This window comes from Xiphias gladius, chromosome 9 (genome assembly GCF_016859285.1).
Source record: "Xiphias gladius isolate SHS-SW01 ecotype Sanya breed wild chromosome 9, ASM1685928v1, whole genome shotgun sequence".
NCBI classification, from domain to species: domain Eukaryota; kingdom Metazoa; phylum Chordata; class Actinopteri; order Istiophoriformes; family Xiphiidae; genus Xiphias; species Xiphias gladius.
The window spans coordinates 2,155,713-2,179,257 of NC_053408.1; the positions used below are offsets into that span (position 1 = coordinate 2,155,713).

General features: G+C 41.8%; 1 protein-coding gene across 1 annotated transcript in view; it reads left to right on the top strand.

Annotated features, from left to right (window-relative positions):
* Positions 1 to 21,690, top strand: part of LOC120794675 (serine protease HTRA1B-like) — a 24,277-nt gene extending 2,587 nt beyond the window's left edge. Inside the window, exons 2-10 of the mRNA XM_040135928.1 lie at positions 4,052 to 4,151; positions 4,759 to 4,873; positions 5,045 to 5,134; positions 15,045 to 15,239; positions 15,757 to 15,789; positions 16,146 to 16,260; positions 17,047 to 17,104; positions 18,330 to 18,425; positions 20,045 to 21,690. Coding sequence (XP_039991862.1) covers positions 4,052 to 4,151; positions 4,759 to 4,873; positions 5,045 to 5,134; positions 15,045 to 15,239; positions 15,757 to 15,789; positions 16,146 to 16,260; positions 17,047 to 17,104; positions 18,330 to 18,425; positions 20,045 to 20,213 — 971 coding nt within the window. The 3' untranslated portion in view covers positions 20,214 to 21,690. The remainder of the gene's footprint in view (positions 1 to 4,051; positions 4,152 to 4,758; positions 4,874 to 5,044; positions 5,135 to 15,044; positions 15,240 to 15,756; positions 15,790 to 16,145; positions 16,261 to 17,046; positions 17,105 to 18,329; positions 18,426 to 20,044) is intronic.
* Positions 21,691 to 23,545: the final 1,855 nt, after the last annotated feature.

Sequence of the window (23,545 nt, forward strand, 5' to 3'; positions counted from 1 at the left end):
GAGTTCACCAAGGTCAACGTTTCTTTCTTCCTCTCCTTCTCTTTTTCTCTCCTTCGATAATCCTTCTTCACATTTCTCCCCTTACCTCGGCTTTCTTTCCTCTTCTCCTTCTTCGTGTTCTTCCCTATCTTCCTTTTCCTCCTTTCCTTCAGCCTCTTCTCTGCCTCATCTCATCTCTCCCTCCATCCCATCGATGATCAACTCTCAGGAAGGGAAAGATGAAAAAAGAGAAGGCGTTTGCTTTTCCTCTGCCCTTGCCTTCGCTTCATTTCCCATTTTAGTCATTTTCTTGTTTTCTCACACTGTACCCCCTCTCCTGTCCCCTGTTCTCTCTCTTCTCTTCCACTCTTCTCTTCTTCCTTCCTCCCACATTGGGTTCCCCTCTCTCCAAACTTTCTCTTCTCCTCGCATTTCCTGTCCTCTTCTCCTCATGTGGCCTATTTCTCCTCCCATCTTTGACCTGTTAATCCGAGAGGGATAAAAAAAACAGTGTCAATCTTCATCTCCTCCTCTCACTTCTCCCCTCTCTTAATTTGTGTCCTCCTTCTCTCCTACCTTCTGTCACTTTCTCTTTCTGTCTGTCCATCTCGTCTCCTTTCCTTCCACATCTACATCTCCTTCACATTCTCCTCTCCTATGCCCTCCTCCCCCCTTTCCTCATTTCCTCTCCTCCCATCTTTGATCGTTTTAACTGAGAGTGACGAACACGTTTGTGAGTTGCTTCTCTCTCGGGGTTTGAACTTCTTGAGCTGAGGAAAGAAATCTGATTGTCACAGAAACACACACCATGTTAATTCCTCTGGAATGATTCATCTGTTGGAGCTGATTGGTAGATTGTGTAACTTCCTAAACAGACACAGATCTAGGTCAAACAGTTATTTAACCCAGATTTGAAGGAATATAACTTTTTTTTATTGTTTCTGCTTCCTGTGCAGACTTGCGAACTGTCTGTCAGATTGACAGGCTTGGACACGGCGTCAACGAGAGTTTTGTTGACGCCGTGTCCAAGAGCTGTGACTCAACGTTTTCAGGAACTGGAGGAATTTTTCCTGGTTCAGACTCGTCCAGCTCCTAATGAGATTTCTCATAACGTGCAAAACGGTTTATCAGTTGGTGTTTCTGGCGCGTTTGAGCTGCAATCAGGAGAAAAAAGGCTTCTTGTGAAAAACTAAAAACTGCTTGGACTGGTCTAAGTGTGAAACTGTTTTTAAAAAAGCCAGATTTGTGCAGCTAAAAATCACAGATACCGTATGTGCCATGTACTGTTGATCACTTTCCAACGTAAACCATCCATTTTTAGTTGATTTTTGTCCTTCCAGGCATCCACTGATTTTATGAGAATTACAGAGCCGAACCTCGTTGCAAATAGGCCGTGTAATCAATTAGTAGTTAATTGGCTGTACTTATCTTGTATATAAAAGAATAATATGGGTGTCGTGCCATATTTTTCCAGTTGTTTACAAATTGCGTGAGACCATTGGTTCCTACTGAAGACACAAATCTTTAAAATCTCCCTGCAAATACTGATTTTTAAAAAAGTTTGCTTTTCAACAGCAGCTGACTGCGGTTTTCAGCAGATGTTACTCAAACAGGAGGAAATTTTGTTGGGGACTATTTTCAGTGGCAGATTAATCCCCATTTGCTGCTCCGCTGAGTATTTCCTGCAGCGGGATGGCGTACGTGGGGCTGAATCGATTAACTACATCGTGTGTGTTCATGTTAATAAAGGAACCTGTTGCCCAGGGCAAGAGTGTGTATGCGCACTGATGTGTCTTTAATAGTTTTTGGATAACAATATAGTTGTATGACACAGAGGAATAAGATGCTTTATCAGGGTTTGGATACACACACAATACTTGTTGCATTGTTGGTTGGCTCTTTGCATGGGGTTTGAATTATAAGATGGATTTGGACCAACATACATAATCGTTTGGAGATTTGAAAAGGCACTGTTATGAACTCTCCTTGTTGGTGCATTCAAGGACACTTGCATCTGAGCAATGGATATTGAAATGTACCTGCTGCAACTTTATTCACTGACTCGGCGTAGACTGGACCTCACTATATGCCGTGCTGTTACCAGCACCCGCAGTGTGGTCGAGGTCAGGATGTTTCTCTGTGCAGCTGACTGGCTTCGTTCGGCTCACTTCAAAGCTGCAGCAGCTGGCTCACCACTAATCCTTCAGCCAAACACCTTGCCAGCCAAACACACACGCTTGAACACATCAGTGTCTTCCAGACGGTCAGGTGCAGCTTAGGCCGAAGCGAACATTCGCAACAAACAGTTGCAGGGTCAGAAACTGGACAGCAGCAGCGGAGGAGTTCCTCCGAAAAAAAAAAGGACAAAAAGAAAAGGCATCAGTTTGGAGCAGAGGTCTAGACTCAATTCATGTTGGTCTTGAGTCAGACTTGAGCCTGGATGGGAGTCAGACTCAAGTCGAGAATTTGACGACTTCAGACGTGATTTGACAAAATGGAAAAAAAGGACTTAACACCATATAATTACTAATGACATGCATTATGATTCTAAACACTGAGAGCTGAAACTTGACAAACCATGGCTGGCTGCAGCAATATAATCAGAGACCTTTAAATGTTGAATTCTATTTGTCGAACGTTATCGTGTGAATGAGAGTTACAACCGACGCGCCCATTTCTCAACAGACTGTTCAGGTCAGGATGTCATTTTAAATTTAAAAGTGTCGGTGTATTAGACAGATGAATGGTATTCCATTAAAAACACACAGTTCACCGTGTTATCAGCTTGGTCCAGTAGATATCCAAAGGAAAGTTATATCCTTGTTACTTCCTCTACATTACAAAGGGATTACTGTACTCTTTATTGTTTCACAGAATAAGCTGCACCGCTAATTACCAGGGTTGGGTGTTTAAAATGTTTTTTATGCTTAAACTGAGAGGAGTTTTTGGTGCCGATACCAAAACAGTGCTTTTTTTGATACCTCACGTCTGAAGATGTTTTTCTGCAAAACCTTTTTTCATTTAACAAAAGAGGGCAAAGTTGTCAAAAACACAAGTCATACTGGATTTTTATCTAAAGTTAAACACCATTTAAAATTGATGAAATTTGAATTTAAAGGCTACAGACCTGACTGGACATTTGATGACGGTTTTCGGTTCGTGACAGTTTTCCTTAGTCATTTTGGCCGTCAAAAAAGTGATAAAGTTATCTGTTAGTAACTTATGGCAACAAAATGCTGGGTAATGTTTCAGTTAATTTAAACTATTTACATCTCATTTATCCAGACATAGCGGTGACATCGAGATACGTAGTAGGCTCACTTTGCACCATTAATTAAACTGTGTATATGTGTTATTCATGTTTGAATCAACCCTGGTTTCTTGCGATTGGCCAAAGTTTTCATCATAAACAAACATGGCTTCGTTTAAGGCCTCGACGTCTTCATGCTTCGTCCCGTGTGCTGCTTTTACATCGTTCTGCTTTGAGAAAAAAAACTATTTTCGCCACCACCACGCACAGATGAGGTGAAGATGTCTCCCAACTGCTTCCAGCAGGTCAGATTGGCAGGGGCCGACATACGAACAAGCAGTGAAATGAGAAAAGAAAGATCTGCAGCCGTGACAGATGCTGCACCTTTGGAGTGACACCAAAAGGGGGTTACGTAAGGTGACAGTGACATTTACACATGAAGTGTTGCAGTTTTGTCAAAAGACGTCCTAACGTCCCTCCCCTGCTATCCCCCCATATTTTCTTAATCTCTGAGTCATTTCCTTTGTTTTATAAGCAGCAGTGGGAGCAGCAGAAATTCTGCAGCTGCTCTCAGACCTACAGTTCATATATTGCGCTCCACATCTGGATTTGGTTTAACACAGCAGCTACAGTTTGGGTCGCATCACAACACCTGAAGTGTGTGTGTGTGTGTGTGTGTGTGTGTGTGTGTGTGTGTGTGTGTGTGTGTGTCTGTGTGTGTGTGTGTGTGTGTGTGTGTGTGTGTGTGTGTGTGTCTGTGTGTGTGTGTGTGTGTGAGAGAGTGAGATACAGTTTGTTGACAGGGTGTCTTCCCCCTTTCAGGTCAGCAGAACCCTGACAGTCTTCGTTACAAGTACAACTTCATCGCTGACGTGGTGGAGAAGATTGCACCTGCTGTTGTTCATATTGAACTGTACCGCAAGTAAGAGAAACTACCTTAAGCAACTACCTACACACACTCCTCTGTAATTCTTTTCACAAAGTGGAGGATATTATATCATTCAGAAATTCCTGATACCTACTTGGAATTACGACTCGGGAGGTTGACATGAACAGCTTTTCCCACTTGGCTACCTGTCAGAATTACTGTAGAGGACGTGAACATGGCGTAAGTGACCAGTTTTCATGGAATCCTAATAACCTCGGTGAGTCCCTCACTTCTCATCTTGCACCACCAGAAAGTCAGAGTTTTCGCTCTGGCCTGCTGTTGGCAAGATCCACTCCATGGATTGTGACTAAATTTTTCAAAAATGTTAACTGCTAGTGAGGCTGTGGACTCTTAGTCTTGTTTGTCCCTTGTTTGCAGTCTTTCAAATGATTCCCGGCTACCTTTAATCACTCCTCCAGTTAAACCTATTAAAGTCCACTTGTTGTTTAGTGAAGCAACTGTGGGAAGGAATGCATACGTTTTTAAAATGAATCGATGTGACTGAGTTGAAAGCCGACAGTGTCCGTGACTGGTGTCCTCATACCGTCATCAGAGACGTGTACCCTGAGGACAGTTCGTCTCTCCCTCTCTGTCTGCTCAGGATGATATTTTCGAAGCGGGAGGTGGCAGTAGCCAGCGGCTCCGGGTTTGTTGTGTCAGAGGACGGACTCATCGTCACCAACGCCCACGTCGTGGCCAATAAGCACAGAGTAAAGGTATGAAAAGCAAAACATGTAAAGAGCACAGCTATGGTGAGGCATTTGGACCGGAGTTGAATTTCATCATGTGTTAAGAACCAAAGAATGTCCTTCGAAACGACAGTTTGTCAGTGGCAAAGACAGCGTGACTGTCTCTGATCAGGACAACGTTTTCCGCTCTTCCTCCAGGTGGAGCTGAAGAGCGGAGCGACATTTGACGCAAAGATCAAAGACGTGGACGAGAAGGCAGACATCGCTCTGATCAAGATCGATGCACCGGTGAGCAGTGGGAAGGGGGTGGAGGGATGAAGTGATGGGGTGGGGTCACTTCTGACTTCTGTTTTTTAACGACTTTTTAGGAACTGTTCTTGCCATGTTCTCTTCAATCTTACCTGCAAATAGCCTCCATGTTGTGAATTGATCAATTCTGCGTTGCGGTGTCAGTCGTTCTCTGTCTATTACGCTTGATGTGTTGGATGTTCACACTAGATGATCGTGTCCTCCTAACGTTTCTATTGCTTCTTCAAAATCTGTAGAAGTTTTCCTACTACTGGAAGTGGAGCGTGTGCAGAGGATACTCAGTTGTTGACAGACTACTAGAAGGGATGAGCTGGTTGGCTGCAAAGCTTATTGCTTTGCTTAAGCAAACTGATATTCATGCCCCCCTCTCCTTTTTATTTTCCTCTTCAACAGATAACTTGTTCTTTCACTTCCTTTGTCTGTGTCTCTCCTTTTCCTACTTTTTTTTCCAAAGCAAACTGGTAAATTCAAGTGCTCATTCCTTTTTGACAGGGTTTTGTAAATGGAAAGCCTGGTTTCAATCTCAGCTTAGTGGGATGTTTGAGGCAAGGTGCCTGAGCAAAATAATATCATGACTCATGAAAGTGGATATCTGTGGAGCAGGTCAGGAGACAGAGGAAATGTTTTCATGTGGGTTAATTCAGTATTTTGTTTTGCTCAGGGAATGACTGAGTTCAGTTCAGGAAATTAGGTTTTCCACAAAATCTGGATGATGGAAAAACATTGTTTAGATAAAAAAAAGTTTTTCTCGTTTTATACAGTCACTGGGCAGCCAGAGCTGCTACAGCCTGTACAAGATCAGACACTTCAAGGGGAACGCTGCGCATTTTCATTGGTAAAATCTGGAAGAAGAAATAGTTTAATCCCTGCAAAGTGTACTCACATCTGGTCTTCTGGTCTTCTGGGAGTTTGAGATCTCATGTTTGACTGAATGAAGCGCAGCCTAATCCTTTTCCCCAAACCTTCCCCAAAAACTTAACCCAAATAAATAAAAACCCAAAGCTTTGAAAAGCAGCCTGTTTGTGGCTTTTAAATGAAAGTTGATCAAAGTTGTAGATCTGCGAATAGGCAGAATAAGAGAAGACAGGCAATGAACAGGCACTCAGGTTATTTGACAGAAGTTTTTCTGCTGTGGGATTTTTCTTTTTTCTTTTTCCTTCTGCTCTGATGAAACGACTTGAATTGACAAGATGAGAAACAGAATGTACTTTGATGTTGAAATGTAATGGTGGAAACAGCAGCTTTCACGTAATGTCTGTGTGTTTTCAACCGGGTTCCTATTTTAAGAGTTTTCGCCATCATTCCTGCCAATTATGGAGACATATTTCTCAAAAGTTGATTGCTTCGGTGCAGTCACGCAGTAACACAACCAGTTCAGAAGATGAGACAGGCTGTAAACACCCAATCTGACATACACAATATACACCACCAGCTTAGAAATAAAAAGCCAGAATCTGCTTACCTGAAATTTGTCCATCTCGTGAAAAAAATATGTGCATGCAGAACTATTGTGAATGCAAAGTTGAACCATAAATATCATAATATTATATAAATATTATAATGACCATAGTGACTGAAAGTTTAATCATCAGTTTTTCATCATCATGTTTTACAGTCAACAAATCCAGACTCTGGTGGTGGTGACTGTCTTAATTAGAGACCAGGAGTTGTAAGTAGGCTACTCACTGTCGGCGGCACAAATCTCCCTGAAACATCCTTGTATCCCTTTGAAATCATCCCTGTCACCTTGATATGCGTTTACACGGCGCAGGTCAGTGTCAAGCAGCTTTTGGGTGTAATTGCAGTAAAGTGTTTTGCAGATGGAGCAGGCAGACATGTAGCTGCACGTTCAGGGTGGATCAGTTTCTGCTCTGTAGCTATCAGAGTAGGTTTCATGAAAGCGGAGCACACACACACAGAGGGGTTTTGTTGCTATCCCTAGCCTTCATCCTCACTGACTATCTACTCATTTTTTCCCCTCGTCACTGCAAACTCTACAGACTTCTCTTGTGTTGCCTCGGATCAAGGATTGTGATCTTGACATAACTCAGACCGCCTCCTTGTGATCTTTGGATAAGGCTGTTAGACAGTAGGTAGGACAGTAGTTGTATCTGATGTCAAACACCAGCGATGACATCAGGCAATGACTGATTAACGGCTGCCGATGTGATGATCCGAGAAGTCTAATTTTTATCTCATGATCCTGAGAAGCTGTTTGGGTTTTGTTGAGATCAAAAAAATTTGATTCGGAGCTCATGAGAAAACAAACGCAAAAATGTGAGCTTCTGTAAAGGAGCGTCGCTGTGGGCTACTAGTCAGAAATAGTTGGCTGAAACCAAATGTCCATCCTCCGGAGAGAGGATGAATAGTTGTTTTGGATGGCCCTCAGCACTCCAGATTTCATGACTATGAAAGGGGGGTGTGGATTTTGGATTCAGCTGTTGTCCTTCACATATTAAAGGGCCTGTAATAAATATTTCAACGGATCACATACCTAAGTGTCTGCAAAAGAGGGTGCTCGTAGCGATGAACCCACAGAGAGTTATCGCCCAACCCTGCGCCTTCTCTCCGCTCTGTGACGCTTTTCAGCTTCTTTCAGCTCATTAGTTTGGTTTTCTGCCCGCAACTGTACGGTTTTGTTCTCGCCGCTCTCATAGCGTCGTTTCTGGTCAAAGCAGGCAGCTGTTTTTAGCACACACAAAAAAAAAAGAGTCTAAAAACCCAATGTACACTATCTGCCCTGCACCACATGGCAGAAAGGCAAAGTTAGGGACTAGATTGTGAACACAGTGGAGCATTTAGCAGCTAGAAACACCTGTGTGGGAGCGCAGAGCCTTTAAGACCAGATAAGATGATGGTCAGTCATTGCCTTGTCTTTGGCTAAGGAGCATAGTAAAACAGTGAGATCAGAGAATTTGACTACATCTTTGTGCTAACAACACTGTTTCTTAAAGATATCATAGCGAGATGGAGAAGACTCCAGAAATTAAAAAATGTCAGCTCAGTGGAGCCAGAAATTTGTATCTCGGTTAAAACATCTCATTGACTTAAAAAAATGAGATAAATCTCACTTAATAATATCATATTTTTTAATCAGTTTTTATTGTGCAAGTGTGTGTTTCAGTCACCAGTGCTGGGCTGCACTGTTGCAGGCAGACGTCCTCTGATAGGCGTTGTTTTGAATCTTCCTTTCCTCCAGTGGAGCCCTGCGGCAATATTCCATCTTGATCCAGCACTGATCGTTTTCCATGACATGTGTCCGTGAGCAGCTTGTGGAAACTGCTCTTAGCTGATCTGATCAGCTCAGAGGGTTTATCAGGCCGGGACGCCTGAAGGCCAACGGCAGTATCTGATCCATATCGCTCCCAGTAATAGGACCATTTGCTAAGACTGCACTGCTGCTGCCACTGCAGACACTTCCAGCACAGCGAATCAAAACAGTTGGACTAATGATACGGGAGTTATGGCCTTCAAAGAGTGTGAGAGATCATTTTAGATTACATATAGATATCTGGAGGGGACACATATCTGGTGCAAGTCCACTTTTTTGTAATTAATTACTGCTTGCACGGAGAGAGAATTTCCTGGTGTTATTTTTCAATTCACAGGCTGTATCCCCTCGGTGAATTCCTCAGAGGGTTGGCAAATCTCCACTGTGTTTGTTTAACCAGATGACTGAATGGTCTGGTTCTGCCCTGCATGCAAGACAGGGAGACTGAGAAAGGAATGAAGGGAGCTGAAAACAAGAAAACACAAGGAGAAGACAACTTTTCATTTCTCTGGCTAGTCACGCATCAAGTGTGGGAGTATATACTGTAAATGCAATGGATCTGTGTAATAGGCCTTTTTCACAGCAGACATTATGACCTGTCAGTGCGGGAAAAGCACAGGTGTCCCTAATAACATTAAAGCTGGCTCCATTCTGTTAAAGTGTCCCAGTAAGCCCTGACAGTGTGACATTCAGCCCGCACTGAGAATACCAAGACATCACATCGGCAGCCGAGACGGAAGTCAGCCATCATTAATTTTATTATCTACGCCTGTGGTTTTCCACTTGTGACATCAAAATGTCTGTGGTGAAAACGGCCTGTCAATCCTGACGATGGTTTTTAATTAACTCAAGATGAACATTCAAAAAAAACAAAAACAAAAAAACACAAGCATACAAAAAACGTGACTTACTTACTTCTTGGGGGCAGTGCAACAAACTGTAAACACAACACGTTAGTTAGTTAGAACGTGACAGCAAACAGTTGCTTATTTAGACGTCCAGCAGACACAGAGCAACATTCGCATTGAACGTGTCCGACTGATGAAAATAGGTCACATATTTACTCGCCATTAAGCTGTGGTCATGGTCTTCACCGACTCCCGAGAAAAATGTGCGGCTCTTCAGCTGGTAGATGCTCTGTCATGGCGTGTAGCTTGTTTGATGAGAACAGCTGTCTACCGCCGCTGGAAACCGGCTTGATAGGAGGTGAGGCTGAACCAAAAACAGTTGCAGGATGTAAAATCTCTGTGATTTTGTAACTATGAATAACACCTTTGAAATTCAACATAGTCATTTGATCCATGTGGATATAAAATATTGATTTACAGCAGCTTTGAACTCGGGATCAGACCTCCATATCATTGGAAGAGGGTACCTGCATCATAGTTGCACGGTAAACAGTTACAGTGAAGTCTGTGACTTTGCCAGAGCAACAGAGAGTTTTTCAGATTTCGTTTTTCAGTACTTTGAGCACTAAAAACAAAATTCTATTCATCTCCACCGTGCTGGCGTGGCGGCAGAAGTACAAATCTCAAAACCTAGCTGCACGCAAGCAAAACTATGTGCATGGCTAGTTACTGGCGTGGGGGCAAATCACAGTTCTTGAAATGATTTCATCACAAGATACACTGAAACAAAGAAAAACATCCTTTTTGCTACGTTAAAGAAAACGCAGACGGAAGGACAGTAGATGAAGCAAGTGGGAGATAACAAAAAGGAGACATAGATAAGAGAAGAAGACGAAGGATGAACTAAACCACTACTTTGTTCTTGTTGTGGTCTTTGTGTTTGGTTGCCTTGTCGCTCTCTGCTGCAGTGGCGTCTCTTAAATTACTACTGAACACGGCCCCTCGGCTTTGTAATCTCACCCCGGACAAAGTGCTGTCTTCCTGAAAACAACACACTGGGAAAGATAGTTATTTTCTTGGTGGGTGGAGCTCAACAGGCTGTGTGTTGGATGGAGGCTTTAGATGGATCAAGTTTTGGTTGTGTTTCTGTGCTTCAGTACAGGCGAACAGAGCAGCTTTATATTTAACTGAGGGAGTAAAGCTCTGATTAGAACAGCTGAATGAATCCATTCATAACCAGGGCTCATGTTGTTTACGTCTGTATATACTTGATTGTGATGTATTGTGATTTAGGAGGGAACTGGTTTGTGTGTGGTGGGGTGGTGGTTTGGAGACTGACCTCATTAGAATAATTATTGGAATTTCTAATTGAGATTTAGTATATAAGTGCTCTATTAATCCATCTGTGAATTAAGTTAAAACCTTTCTCTCCTTGACTTGCAGCCAAGCAGGTGTTTTATTTAAATTTATTTGAGTATAAACTTCAGGACAACACAGGTAACTTTGGAAGAGCTGAATCACAGTCACATGGAAAAAACCTGTATTTGCAATGAAAAGGAAAACCCAATTTAAAGAAAATGTTGAATAAATAAGTCCATATTTAGAGAGAAGTAACAAAGACAAATATTATCAGTTGGTCACAAAAATGCCCCTTGGTGGGTATTTAGAGGACATCAAAATATTTAGAGGACTATTTAATCCCATGTCAACATGTATCACAATACAGCAAATGTATGCAAAATTCAAAAAAAAAAATTGGACGTAAAAAATTGGAAATATTGGACGTTCAATGCAATCAGCATATTTTATTTTACACTTTTCACTGTTTGCACGTGAGACGAACACGTGTAAACTGAAAATGCCCAAAATAATTTGGCTATTTTTTCATTATAATATGACTTGAATATTAATTTGGACAAAATAATTTAATATAACAATAACATTTTATGATTATACGACAGGCTATTATCACAATGCAGTTCCACTGAAACTTGAATTGAAACAGAACAGGAACTAACTATTCAATGGGTCTGTAATTTCCAAACAATTTTCTAATAATTTCCAATATGTTTCCTTGACACAGTTATGTGACTCCTTAAGTAATTAGGGAAAACAAAGAAAGTGTTCCACTGATACTCTTCCAATTAATTCAGTACTGTTTAGGCCATGCACAGCTGAACACAGCTGAGCATACAAGCATACAATTGTATATATGTGGATAAAATAGTTTCAGGTTATACGCAAATAATGAATTCGTATTGACGGGGGCTTGAATGGAGGTTTCCTTTCAAAGACATTACTATATTTCTGAAAAAAATCTTCGTTTTGTGAGTCTGCAATGATTCCACACTTTAATCTCAGACTCTGGAATCTGCTTCAGGCTCTAAATTGTATTTTGTTTTCTCATATGCCGTGACTCATCCAGACCGCGGGACACAGATTTTCTCTCTCTCACACCCACACACACACACACGGGCACACACTGACAACAACGTACAAAATCCACGGGCCGTGGTGTTGGCCGTGCACAGATGTGTCGAGCACACCTGTGGTTTCAGACACGCTTTCCGTGCCTGTCAATCAAACTCAGAAAAAGGCAGAGAAAGTTTCACTTGGAGTTTCATCTTCATTGGTTGTCTACAGCTGCTCTGAGGCATGAAGCAGATTCACATCTGTCACAGGTGCTTGCATCGGTTTCTCTCTGTGTTCTCATCTATTTCTCTGCTTCATGTCATTGATTCCTTCTTACCCTCCTTCTCACCTTGTTGCTTCTCTCCTCTCTTTCTCCTTTTAAAATGCATGTTTCTACCTCTCTCTTTCTCTCTCTCTCTTTCTCTTACCAAACATTTCCAAAAGTGGGTCAGAGCCTTCGGGCTTTTTATTTCTTACTACTTCTTGCAGAGGAAATGGGCAACACATGTGTCTGTCATCAGCAGGAAAACAAGATATACACACACACACACACACACACACACACACACACACACACACACGCTGACAGACAAACAGATGCTTGTCATGCTCGGTGAAGTGGGGCGTTGATGGAAGTTGGGTTTACGGGTTTCGCGTTACGGCTGCTACATGTCTCATCATCTGTTCCACGTCACATTTGGGGCTGAAGTGGGTTAGTAGGATGACACGCAGCAGGCCGGCACACAGAGGGTCAGCCAATCAGCAAACACATTAGCTGAGGGCTGTGTCTTAAGATCATAGCACTGAAAGAGCTGGATAAGGCATATTGGTCCAGCTTTGCTCTCAGTACGTGTCAGTGGCCAGCCTTGGTACTGAAACAAACAATTCCCTGTGGACGGAAAAACCATTTTTCCCCTTTCCCTTAAACCACCTATATGACAATGAAGTCTGTAAAACTGTGGACAAAATCGCACACACCAGTACAGTAGAGAGTCCGAGGGCTCAGTAAGCACTAGTCCTTGATGGGGTGTCGTAGTGTAGTCTGAAGAGTTGGGTTTTCAGCTTGTGAATCTGCTCTTGTCACTTCACCACGAAGTTTACTTGACCCCTATGGAACAGGGGTGGCCAGTGGTTCAGAAGCAGAGGAGCACAAGGGTCATGCCGGTGTGTAAGGTTTCGCCACGGCTTGGAAACGGGAAGGCACAGTTGCCTTCTCTGCACCAGTGTTTCTTCCCAGCTCTGATGGTTCACTGTGCTGAACGCAGCGGACTGCAAGGGGCTCATGCCATTTGGATTTATCCTGTAAAATCAAGGTAAAAACACAATCAAATTTTAATGCCTTTCAGTGTGTGTCCAGTGGCTGAGGATAGTTAGCAGCGGCAGTGGCAACATTGGTCTGCAGTCAGTTAGTTTCCTGGTTTTAATAAAGTTTAGAGAAAGACAGAAAGAGAGAGAGTAATAATAAAATTCTATATAAGTCTATTTTAACAGGTTATTAATTCTATTATTAAGTAATTATGTGGCTGTTCACATTCAGTGGCAACGTAAACGTTCTTGTGTGTGTGTGTGTGTGTTTGAAGTAACGGACAGGCACACTCCGTTCTCATATCGTATAACAATACTGGAAATTGCAGTGACGAGGATGGAAAATCAAATATTATGAGTCAGCTAATGAGAGCTGCGACCTGCAGCCACACAAACAACAATACAAGTACAAATCTGTCAGGTTTTCAGAAAACTTATCCAGCAGTTGCTTTTTTCCCATATCAGCAATACAGACCACAGACATCACGATCACGCTGTAATGGCACATTGGTCTGATTCGTTTTTTTTCTTTTTTCTCTTTTGGCTGTTTTTTGCCTTATTCCTCTCTGCCACCAGGGAAACCCAGCAGCCTGCTTTTAAAGTTATAAGTAGTAAGATTTGGACTTGCGACCGGCATTGTTTCAGCGACAGCCATTCGTTGTATTTGCATTTTGTAAACGCCTCTCTAGTTTTCATCCTTGCAGGCACTATCTGTGAAATTGCATACCCACACACGAGCAGTTCAAAGGAAACAATGTCAGACTGCGTTGTGGTCTTCTTTGGTCTTCAGCCCACAATTTGTTTGGCTGCTCTCTAAACAGATTGGTTGCTCCTCTCCTGTAGCATCCACACATCGTTTTGAAAAGACCTCTGGAACCTGGATCATTCAAATGTACTTGCTGTATCAGTCATTACAGGTCTTGTCAAATCTTAAGGGTTATAATTTAAAAAAACCAAAGCAAACATGTTTTAGCCCATTAAACACCAAATTACAGTCCTGCTAACCTTTGTGCAGATCCTGTCAGTTTGAAGTTTGTTTTTTAGGAAGCCAGAGCCAGAAAGTTGAACCTTCTTCTTAGACAACTAGCAATGAGTCACCTCCATTTTATTTGTTTTCTTTTTTTTTGCAAAAGTTATGTTATGGTTTTCCGGTGATGCATTTGAAACCTTTGTCTCGTATTCAGTTCAGTTACTATAATTACTATACCTTTGAACACATTTTAGTGGCCGTGTAAACATTTAACAGGTGACATTGCGTAAGATCCCTGTAACTGAGGCTTTTGTGAAGATTCTTGTAGTAGTTGTTATGAGCGAACCAGTTGAACCAGAGTGTGTGTGTCTGATTTTGGAAGAGGACACACAGAGTGTCAGATTGGGCTCTAATTACAGAATAAAAACCTGATCCTGACACCAAATGAGCGAGTAAGAGAGTTACAGTTAGAAGTCCGTCAAACACAGAGCAGCGAGTCTGACTCCCGTGTTGGTCAGTCCTGGTGGAAACCAGACTGCAGGGCTGAAGTGAGCCGTAATCAGTGGAGATTTAGTTTGGAGTTTGGTATGAGTTGGGGTTGGGGATGAGGAGAAGCCTGGACCAGACTGAGAGCTGACTCAGCTCTTCCCAGGAAATCCACGTCTGTATCCAACAGCTTAGAGGGAACAAACATGCGTTTACCCCTGTGTGGTTATCTGGGTGTGTGTGTGTGTGTGTGTGTGTGTGTGTGTGTGTGTGTGTGTGTGTGTGTGTGTGTGTGTGTGTGTGTGTGTGTGTGTGTTGTGTCCTGCCAACTGTCAACAAATGATGGACCTTCAGCTGTGTGCCTTTGATTGTTTTGTCTACCAAATTTAGATGGAAAACATATTATTTTTATTATTATTAATTTACTGTACTTTTTTTGTTATTACTTTTTCATTTTAGATATCAAACAGCACAGAGCACGTTTGTGAAGCAAAACTAACATGACAAGCATCTAAGAGCAAAAAAGCTCGACAGCTAAAAGTTACAGGTAACTTATCTCTGTCTCTCTTTCTCCTACACGCGTGTCCCGTGGAGCAGATGAAGCTGCCGGTGCTGCTGCTCGGCCGTTCGGCGGACCTTCGGCCCGGCGAGTTTGTGGTGGCCATTGGCAGCCCGTTCTCCCTGCAGAACACCGTCACCACTGGCATCGTCAGCACCACCCAGAGAGGAGGCAAGGAGCTGGGCCTTCGCAACTCTGACATGGACTACATCCAGACAGACGCCATCATCAACGTGAGTGAAAAGAGTGAGACAGACAAACAGTGAGACAGGCCCCGAGGCAGAACTCTGTGGCTTTTCATGAGGTTCAGCAATTTTGTTCTCAAAAGTCTCTAAATTCTACACAACTGAACATGACTCGACCTGAATTGTTTGCACTTTTACGTCCATGGTAACCATGTATGTGTTTGACTGAGGTTATTCAGTGTCCATTCCACTTTTTCCTGATCAGTCAAAATCCTCTGCATTGACCTGCTGATTGGCTGTGTAGGAAAGGTGACTGAGAAGGAATCTAAAAAATAAAATTCACGCAGAAGGTCATGCAGAAGCATTATGTTGATGTACAACAGGAGTGTAGGTATTCTTTTGTTACACTGATGCCTTATTGTAACTGCACTGGTCTGCTAATAGAAATATTTTAAAATCAGTGAATCAAATTGCTCTCACTTCAGGAATTATTTGAAAACAGAAAAACTAAAGACATGATTTTTTTTTTTTAACTTATATGTTTTCTTTATTTGTTTTCTGGCAGTACGGCAACTCAGGAGGACCACTAGTCAATCTGGTAAGTGAAGGAAAACGGAATTGTTACATCTCCTCGCTACGAGACAGACACTGAGCTTCTTGTGACTGGGACCACATCCATGTTGCAAAACAGGGATATACGTAATCTCACATTACCAAACACCAAGGCCCATAAAGTCCTTATTAGGGAAGGTAAATAGAGAGTTTAGGTAACACTTGGCAAACAGACCTCATCCACAGCTGACTGTGATTATAGGTTTGTTTTCAGCCAGGCGTGTTACCAAATGAAGAACAACGGGACATCAGACACACTGTTTAATAAGCTTCGTGAGGAGATCAACGGTATGCGGCAAATTAATGTGCGTGTGTGGGTGACTGCGTGTGTCTGTCCTGCAGGACGGAGAGGTGATTGGCATCAACACTCTGAAGGTCACAGCAGGAATCTCCTTCGCCATCCCCTCAGATAAGATTAGACAGTTCCTGGCAGAGTCACACGACAGGCAGAGCAAAGGTTTGCAGCCGTTTCACTCCACTTTCCTCCATTTTATCACGATGCCAGAGAAAGACACAGCGAAATAGGAGACAGCATGCGATTCAGCTCTTAAACGGCATTCATCAAATTTTGTAACACTCATAAACATTCACATATTTAACATTTAATTGTTTACATTTAACACTGAAGTTGATCAGTTACCTGGAGAAAGCCTGGGAGAGGAAGAAGAAAAAGTCATTTATCAGGATAAACTTTAGGCTTGTAGCCACTGGGTGCACTGCTTGTTTCAGATGTCTTTTTACATTTTACATTTTATGTTTGATCAAGACACTGTGATTGGATCAAAGTGTGATCCCACGCGGGATTGGCCAGATATTTGGCATGAAACAGAAATAGAAACTAGAAAATAACAACTCTAATCCACCTCACAGTTAACGGTTAGGGACGTGATGAAAGTAAAACATAGGCTGCTTCCACAGCTAGTAAAATAGTCCATTTCAGACCAGAGTAGCCGATTAAACTGAATTTCCCGGTGAGAAAAAAAAAAATTAAAAGCATGTGTGTTTTATTGACGTCTATTTTCTCTCAGCCATTACACAGAGTTTAGAGATTGAGGCGTTATTATTGCTGTTACCTGTCAAAGATCTTATATGAAGGATGTTTTTTTGTACTTCACTGTAGACTTCTGCCACTGTTTGATTAATAAAAATATATAGTAAATGAAGACGATTATAATTTTTACATGACCTATGAGGAAAACATTCAAAGTCATCTAATCAAACAACATATTTGATTTTGTTCCAGGTAAAACATCCCCAAAGAAGAAATACATTGGTGTTAGAATGATGAGTCTCACTCCAACGTAAGTTCCTGTTGCTGATTACATCCTGCTACGGACATTAAATTTACATAGAAACAGAATGGTAGCATCTCACCTAAAATATACCGTACATGTAGTGCTGATAAAGCATCATTAATGTTTGCGTATCTGTGAGACATCCTTTTCAGTGAGACGAGGCAGTCTGATTAATCTCCTCTGACCCCTGAAATGGGTGTTTCTTAATCCTGACTTTCATACTTAACAAGGGTGGTGATGATATCAAAAAAAAAATGACTCAGCTTTAAATACCTGCTGCCAAATGACCAGTTTGAATAGGAGTGTAAGTCAAACCAGGCCACATCCATCGCTTGCCGGTCAGAGGAACGCCCAAAGCTGACCCTCCAGTGTGGGTCAGAGTAGGAAACGCCCCAGAACACAAAACCAACTCCACTTTATGAAAGGTCATAAATTTTAACCATGCCAGCGGGTTTCAGTCCATTAAATGCCTGTGTTAAAATGCTAATTACTATTTTTCCAAATCATACCATTACTTTTTCGATTTTCCCTTCCCTCCAGGAGGCCATTTGTTTCAGTTAATGTTACTACACTATGCTAGTAAACTGGGGTTCACTTGAAGCTGATGTAATAGGTAATCTATTACAGAGAACATTTAGTCGCCTTTCTTTTAGTCCTTGGCTTCCTGGAAGATGGAAATTAATCCATAAACTGTTAGTATGCTTTTAAAAGTGGCCAGCAAGAACATAAAATATACATTTTATATGATTTCTAGTCAATGTGCTACTATGTGGACAAAATACTTGTGTGGTCCTTTAAGAACGTTTAAATCTTGGTAAGTGATTAAGATGCAAATGTGATATTAAACGAGGCAGATCTTTAGGTCAGGTTTAGGTTATGTCTCAGTTTGTCCACTTTTAGCTTCCTATGTGTATCTGGAGCTTGTTAGCTCCTGTTCAGAAGAACCAGTTAAATGTGGACCTGATTAACGAAGCACATGGTGACTGAATGATGCAAAGCAACAAGCTGCTCCATCAAAATCAGGTCTGCTGAAGCTGCAGCCTCTCAAAGTGCAATTTGCAATTTTACTAGAGTGTCACAATTAATCAGAGAAAAGCTTTATATGATGGAATTCAAAGTTAGTCACAATGTTTCCTGCTTTCAAGTTGAATTAAAGTCAGACTGGTGTGTTGAGAACAGTTAGAGCAAAAGCTCATGTTTTGGCCATTTTTTTCCTCTTTGCTCACCACAGACTAGCTAAGGAGCTGAAGGAGCGGCAGTCGGACTTCCCAGATGTCACCTCTGGGGCGTATGTCCTTGAGGTCATCAGCCGGACTCCAGCTGAGGCGTGAGTGGCTCTCTCATCACTTCTTATTCCCACATTATGTAGTGTTCGCTGCCAATATGTCAAATCAACAAGCTGGATTCTCGCAAGCAAATTGAAAGATCCTGGGATATGGAGGTCTGCATTAATCATCTGGAGTGAGTTTGATTTTCATGCCAGCAATAGCACAAGTGGCACATTTTTCACTTCTTGCAGTTCATATTCAGTAATGAAGCTTGTCACATGTGAAAATAGATGTGCGTGCTTTTTGGTTGTAGATTCACTCCTGCGGAATATATTTTTTCCCCGGAAAGTTTTGCGGTATTCACACGAAAAGCTTGTTGGAAGCAAACCGCACCGTTCCACCTGAGAAAACAGCAGGTAGAGCCTGTTTCCTTGTTGTCTGGTGGGTGTATGTGGAACACAGGCAGGAGTCAGGGTGAGGGTTTGATCTTGCTGAAAGGACATTTATTAGATTTGAATTTTCTGTGTACGTAGACTGCAGGATATGGAAAGTTAACTACGGGTATTAAAGCTGCTGGTTTGCTTTTGGAACCGGGCTTAAAACTGGCTGTGAAGGCATGAAACATGAATGTTTCCCACCCAGACTTTCCAAGTCCCTCTGGCAGGGAGGACAAACTGCTTGAGTCATAGTTGAGCAGATCCTGATTTCTCTTTGGCATCATTTCCATCCGTTCAGTAAGTCAAGCCTCTAGCTTTAAAGAACAAAAAGAGCCCACTATGGCTTCGGCTCATGAGCTAACTGAATACTGTGAAGCACTGAACAGCTAGGATGCCCTCAGAGAGCACATATCTACTTGAGCCAAGGTTGCACCATCCTTGAAGGTTTATTACTTTAATAAAGAGAAATGTTTAGAAAAGGTTCTGGATTCAGATCTGCATCAAAATACACGATGCCAGATATATCCCGTATTTGCCTACCATGTATACGAGTAACCCAGTGATACACTGGCGACCTGTCCTGGGTGAACTCCGCCTCTCGCTCAATGTCAGCTGGGGTTGGCTCCAGCCCCCCCGCGACCCTCAAAGGATAAGTGGTATAGCTAATGGATGGATTGAGGGATGGATGGTCCAGCAGTACATGTGGCAGGTTTTATTCATTCAAGTAAATTCCTAAAATGCCCAGTCCAGATTGAAAAGTCTACTTTACATCATATTTCATTACAGTATCATCTTGGAACACATTTTTTGACTCAAGTCACTTAATTTAAAAAGCAAATATTATAATTAAATTTTCCCCTAGTTTTTTGTCTAACTCAACAACAAACAGTTTTCTGGAGGGAATTTTTAGATTTTTGGTTGCCACTAGCTACCGCAACAAACTGGGACGTGTACCTTTAAATTACACTCAACTGTGTTTATTAATTTATAACCCTTATCCACGTTTAGAGGTAACCAGTAGGAACTGCAACAACACTGGTTTCCTAATATTGTTAATCTGTATTAATCAATAACCTTATCAACCTGCCTGTATATATAGTGTGGTTGATTCGTTTTATACTTAGTGGCCCTTGTGCAACGTCACAGAAGTTTACACCGCACAAAAGCATTTTATTATTATTACTAGTATTTTGTATGTGATATTTATTAACCTTCACTCTTCTTTCTTTCTGGCCCTTCAGAGCTGGCCTGCAGGAGAGCGATGTCATCATCAGCATCAATGGCGAGCGAATAACCTCAGCCAGCGATGTCAGCGCGGCCATAAAGCGGGACGAGAAGCTGCGAACAGTCGTGAGGCGCGGCAACGAGGACATCATCCTCACCATCGTCCCCGAGGAGATCGAGCCTTGACCTCACAGCTGACCTAACAACCAACTGACTCAAGAACCTAACCAGTCAACCAATCTCGAGCTGGCTCTCAGTGTTTTTCAACCAATCATGAACACTTTGAAAAACAAAGCAACCAATAGGGGCCTCGGTTTCCGGGGCCACACCTACTGCGTTTAAGAACTTGTAATTATTAGTACTGCTACTTGTCTTCCATGCTATTACTCTCACACACACACCTTCAGAGGTCCAACCTCAGTACCCAGGGAAGTGAAGCTTCAACCATGTTGTCGTTCTTCTCATATTAGTTTTATTTTTTCCTCTAATCCCCCTTTAATTTCCATCATCACAGACCTTATATATACTTCTAACACCATCTGCCGCTACAAAGCAGTTACTGCAGGTTACTGTAGTTTTGTTGTGTATGTTCTTGATGGAATATTTTTTAATAGTATTTTTGTCTCTATGTGTTTTATGACAATTTTTCAAAAAGGGAATAAAATTATTTTTAAAAGTGCTGTCTTTATTAACAGTGTTGAGATAATAACTGTCATTCAGTGTTTGATCTCAAACAAGGTCCTCAGTCAGTCAGAAAGATCTAACAATAGGCACAACACAGTTTTGTGCTAGCTTTGATTATTCTGTACACATGCTTTCTCATTTCCATGAAAAACATTTTTTGGTTAACAACAGTTTAAACTACTCCTTAATGACGTCCATAAGTCGCAGGTAGGGGTTGCTCAGGGAGCCCTCTTAGATCCCGTGAGCTTCTGAAGACAGGTGGAGGTTTTTCAGCCCTCTTCCTCTTTGTGGAGTGTTACCTTCTTTTTCTACATCATCACGTATTTGGTGTACTACTCTTCTCTCTCTACTCTACTCTCTGCTGAACTTGTAACGTTTCCTCTAGACTGGTAGGTAAACAGCTGTCGACGCTAACGCTGGCTATGAGGGGAAAGGAAAGACTTGCATATAGCACCTTTAACTCTACACACTCCAAACGAAACCAAATGAGTGAACCACGAAATTGGAATATTTCACCACAGAAAAATAAACTATGTCTCCATTAAAGGTATTAGAGAAGAAACTGCCTGTGTTCAGAAGGAGCCCAAGAAAACAAGTCTAGAAAAAACTCCATCATCTCTCAAACATCTTGTTCTCTGCTCTGACTCTGGTGTGCCCTCTCTCTGTGCCATGTTACACACTGACACACTGAGTTCAGCACAGTATGACGCAATCTATTAGCCCCAGTGTGTGTGTGTGTGTGTGTGTTGTTGTGCGAGGGCCCAGTGGAGCGAAGGTGTTATGTAAAACTTGTTTCAGTTCATGCAGGAGGTGAAATGATGTCAGCCAGTGCCATGCGTTCTCACACAGAGAGCGTCTAAGCTAAATGGCACTAATAAGCACTATTGCTCTGGCTAAAAACATTTTAGCATCTCAAAGATGAGAATGTAACTTATGTGTCAGCAACAACAGCTCCAGATGTTTTCACAGCGTGCCAGTTACTGACAATGGAAAATACATAAGTTGCCGTTTTATCTCTGAGATTCTAAAATCGTACTACTACTTTTTTTTTTTTAATTTTGGTTCAGTAGTTGGGTGTCCATATTCTAAGTTAGATTGGTATCTACTGTGGACACACTAAAGTTGAAGAAAATGGACAGGAAATCCCGGCACAATGCATCAGCTTTTTTTTTAACTGATTAAAAAGGCCTTGAAAACCCATTGAATTACAGTTGTTGTTTTTATGTCCTGATCTGGGTGTCTGCGGCTTATGTACTGGCCTCAACAAGTTCCAAAAATCAAAAGGCCGTAGATAGGAATACGGTGACATGGCCAAAGGGCTATACATAACAATTTCACAAATAAAGGTCCCAGTCATTTTTCATGAGCAAATTGAAAGACTGGCGTTTCCCATGGTTTCCACAGTCAGGAATGAACTTTCAGTCTCAACTTTCACACCAGCATGGACGAGAAGTCCTCTAATTGGTCAAAAAATGGAAATTGGGAAACTCCATATGCCAAGGAAGTGTGATACAATCGAAAGCTCCAGATCAATTACTGGGAGTACCTTCTGGTAAGATGGTTTTGTCAACAATTATTTTCACCCTTGAATTACTTTAAGTGTTTTTTTCTACTTGATAATTTGTGTCCACAAACTACTAAATTGTACTCTCAAATTACACATGCTTTGCAGAGTCTTGATATTCATCATCATCAGTTTTTCAAGCCTTTTAAGGGATTAGAAAAAGGCTTACTCTAGTGGGTAAACACAGATTTTCTCTGCAAATGTCTAGTCTTTCCTTATCTCCTGTAATATGGAGATTTTGGAGCTTATTTAGGGACCCCCCTGAAACTCGTTTTTTCTTGGCCATGCTGAGGCAATGTGTTATCCAACTGTAATGCAGACGTGGCTGAAGAGCCGAACACACACTTATGAGAGTTAGGTTAAACTGTAAAGTGGGTTGATCATTTAAAAATGAATTCCAACGTTTCATCTCTAAATACCTCCTGGAATGCAGATAGATGACCTTTACCAGCAGTATTTTCCTTTCATTTCCACCCCAGAGGGATGGGATGTGTATGGAACCAGTGACCCAGATTTTCTTCCTGAACCCTCCACTGCTGACTCAGTGTATGTCCACCACATGCCTAACTAAACATCCGTACATCATTTTATAATTTGGTGTCCTACTTATGTAATCTTTGACCCGTTTCATTTCTGATGTCTCAGCCCACAGCTGTCGGGTGGTTCACTGCATATTCCCTGGCATCAACCATCTCCTCTGTCTCTTTTCATATTTTGGGAACTGGTCCCCCCCATGCAGCAGATGTCTAATGTACTGAACCAGACTAACCTCTCTGGTTTCTCCACATAAGAAGACTCTCAGTGACCTTGATGGTTAATTTCTGACCCATTTATGACTCAGCTTTACTGGAAGGGCTGGTGGGAAACATCGGCAAAGTTGATTTTACCCTTTCGGGAAACTCTTGAGCAACCTTTTCCGCTAACTGCCATTGTAGCGCACATGGAATCGTCATAAATCAGCATTGTCAGCTCTTAAAGTATATTCTGGCTCATATGTTGTACTTTGAAAATGCAGCACTGGAGACTGTAGATACCAAGTTGACTGCCAAAAGATTCTGCTTGTTATGGATACCATAGTTATCCCTAATTTGTCTGTTCTGTTATATGCTTTTTATCATTTTTTTGCATAAAAGTTGTGTTTTTGGTCTTTTTCTTCACAACCCCACATAATTCATTCATCTGCCCTTATCCTCTGAAATGTCTTACTGTCCTACTAAGTAATACATTTAGTTCTTACAAGTTATTACCTTGCTCAAAGTATAATGATTTC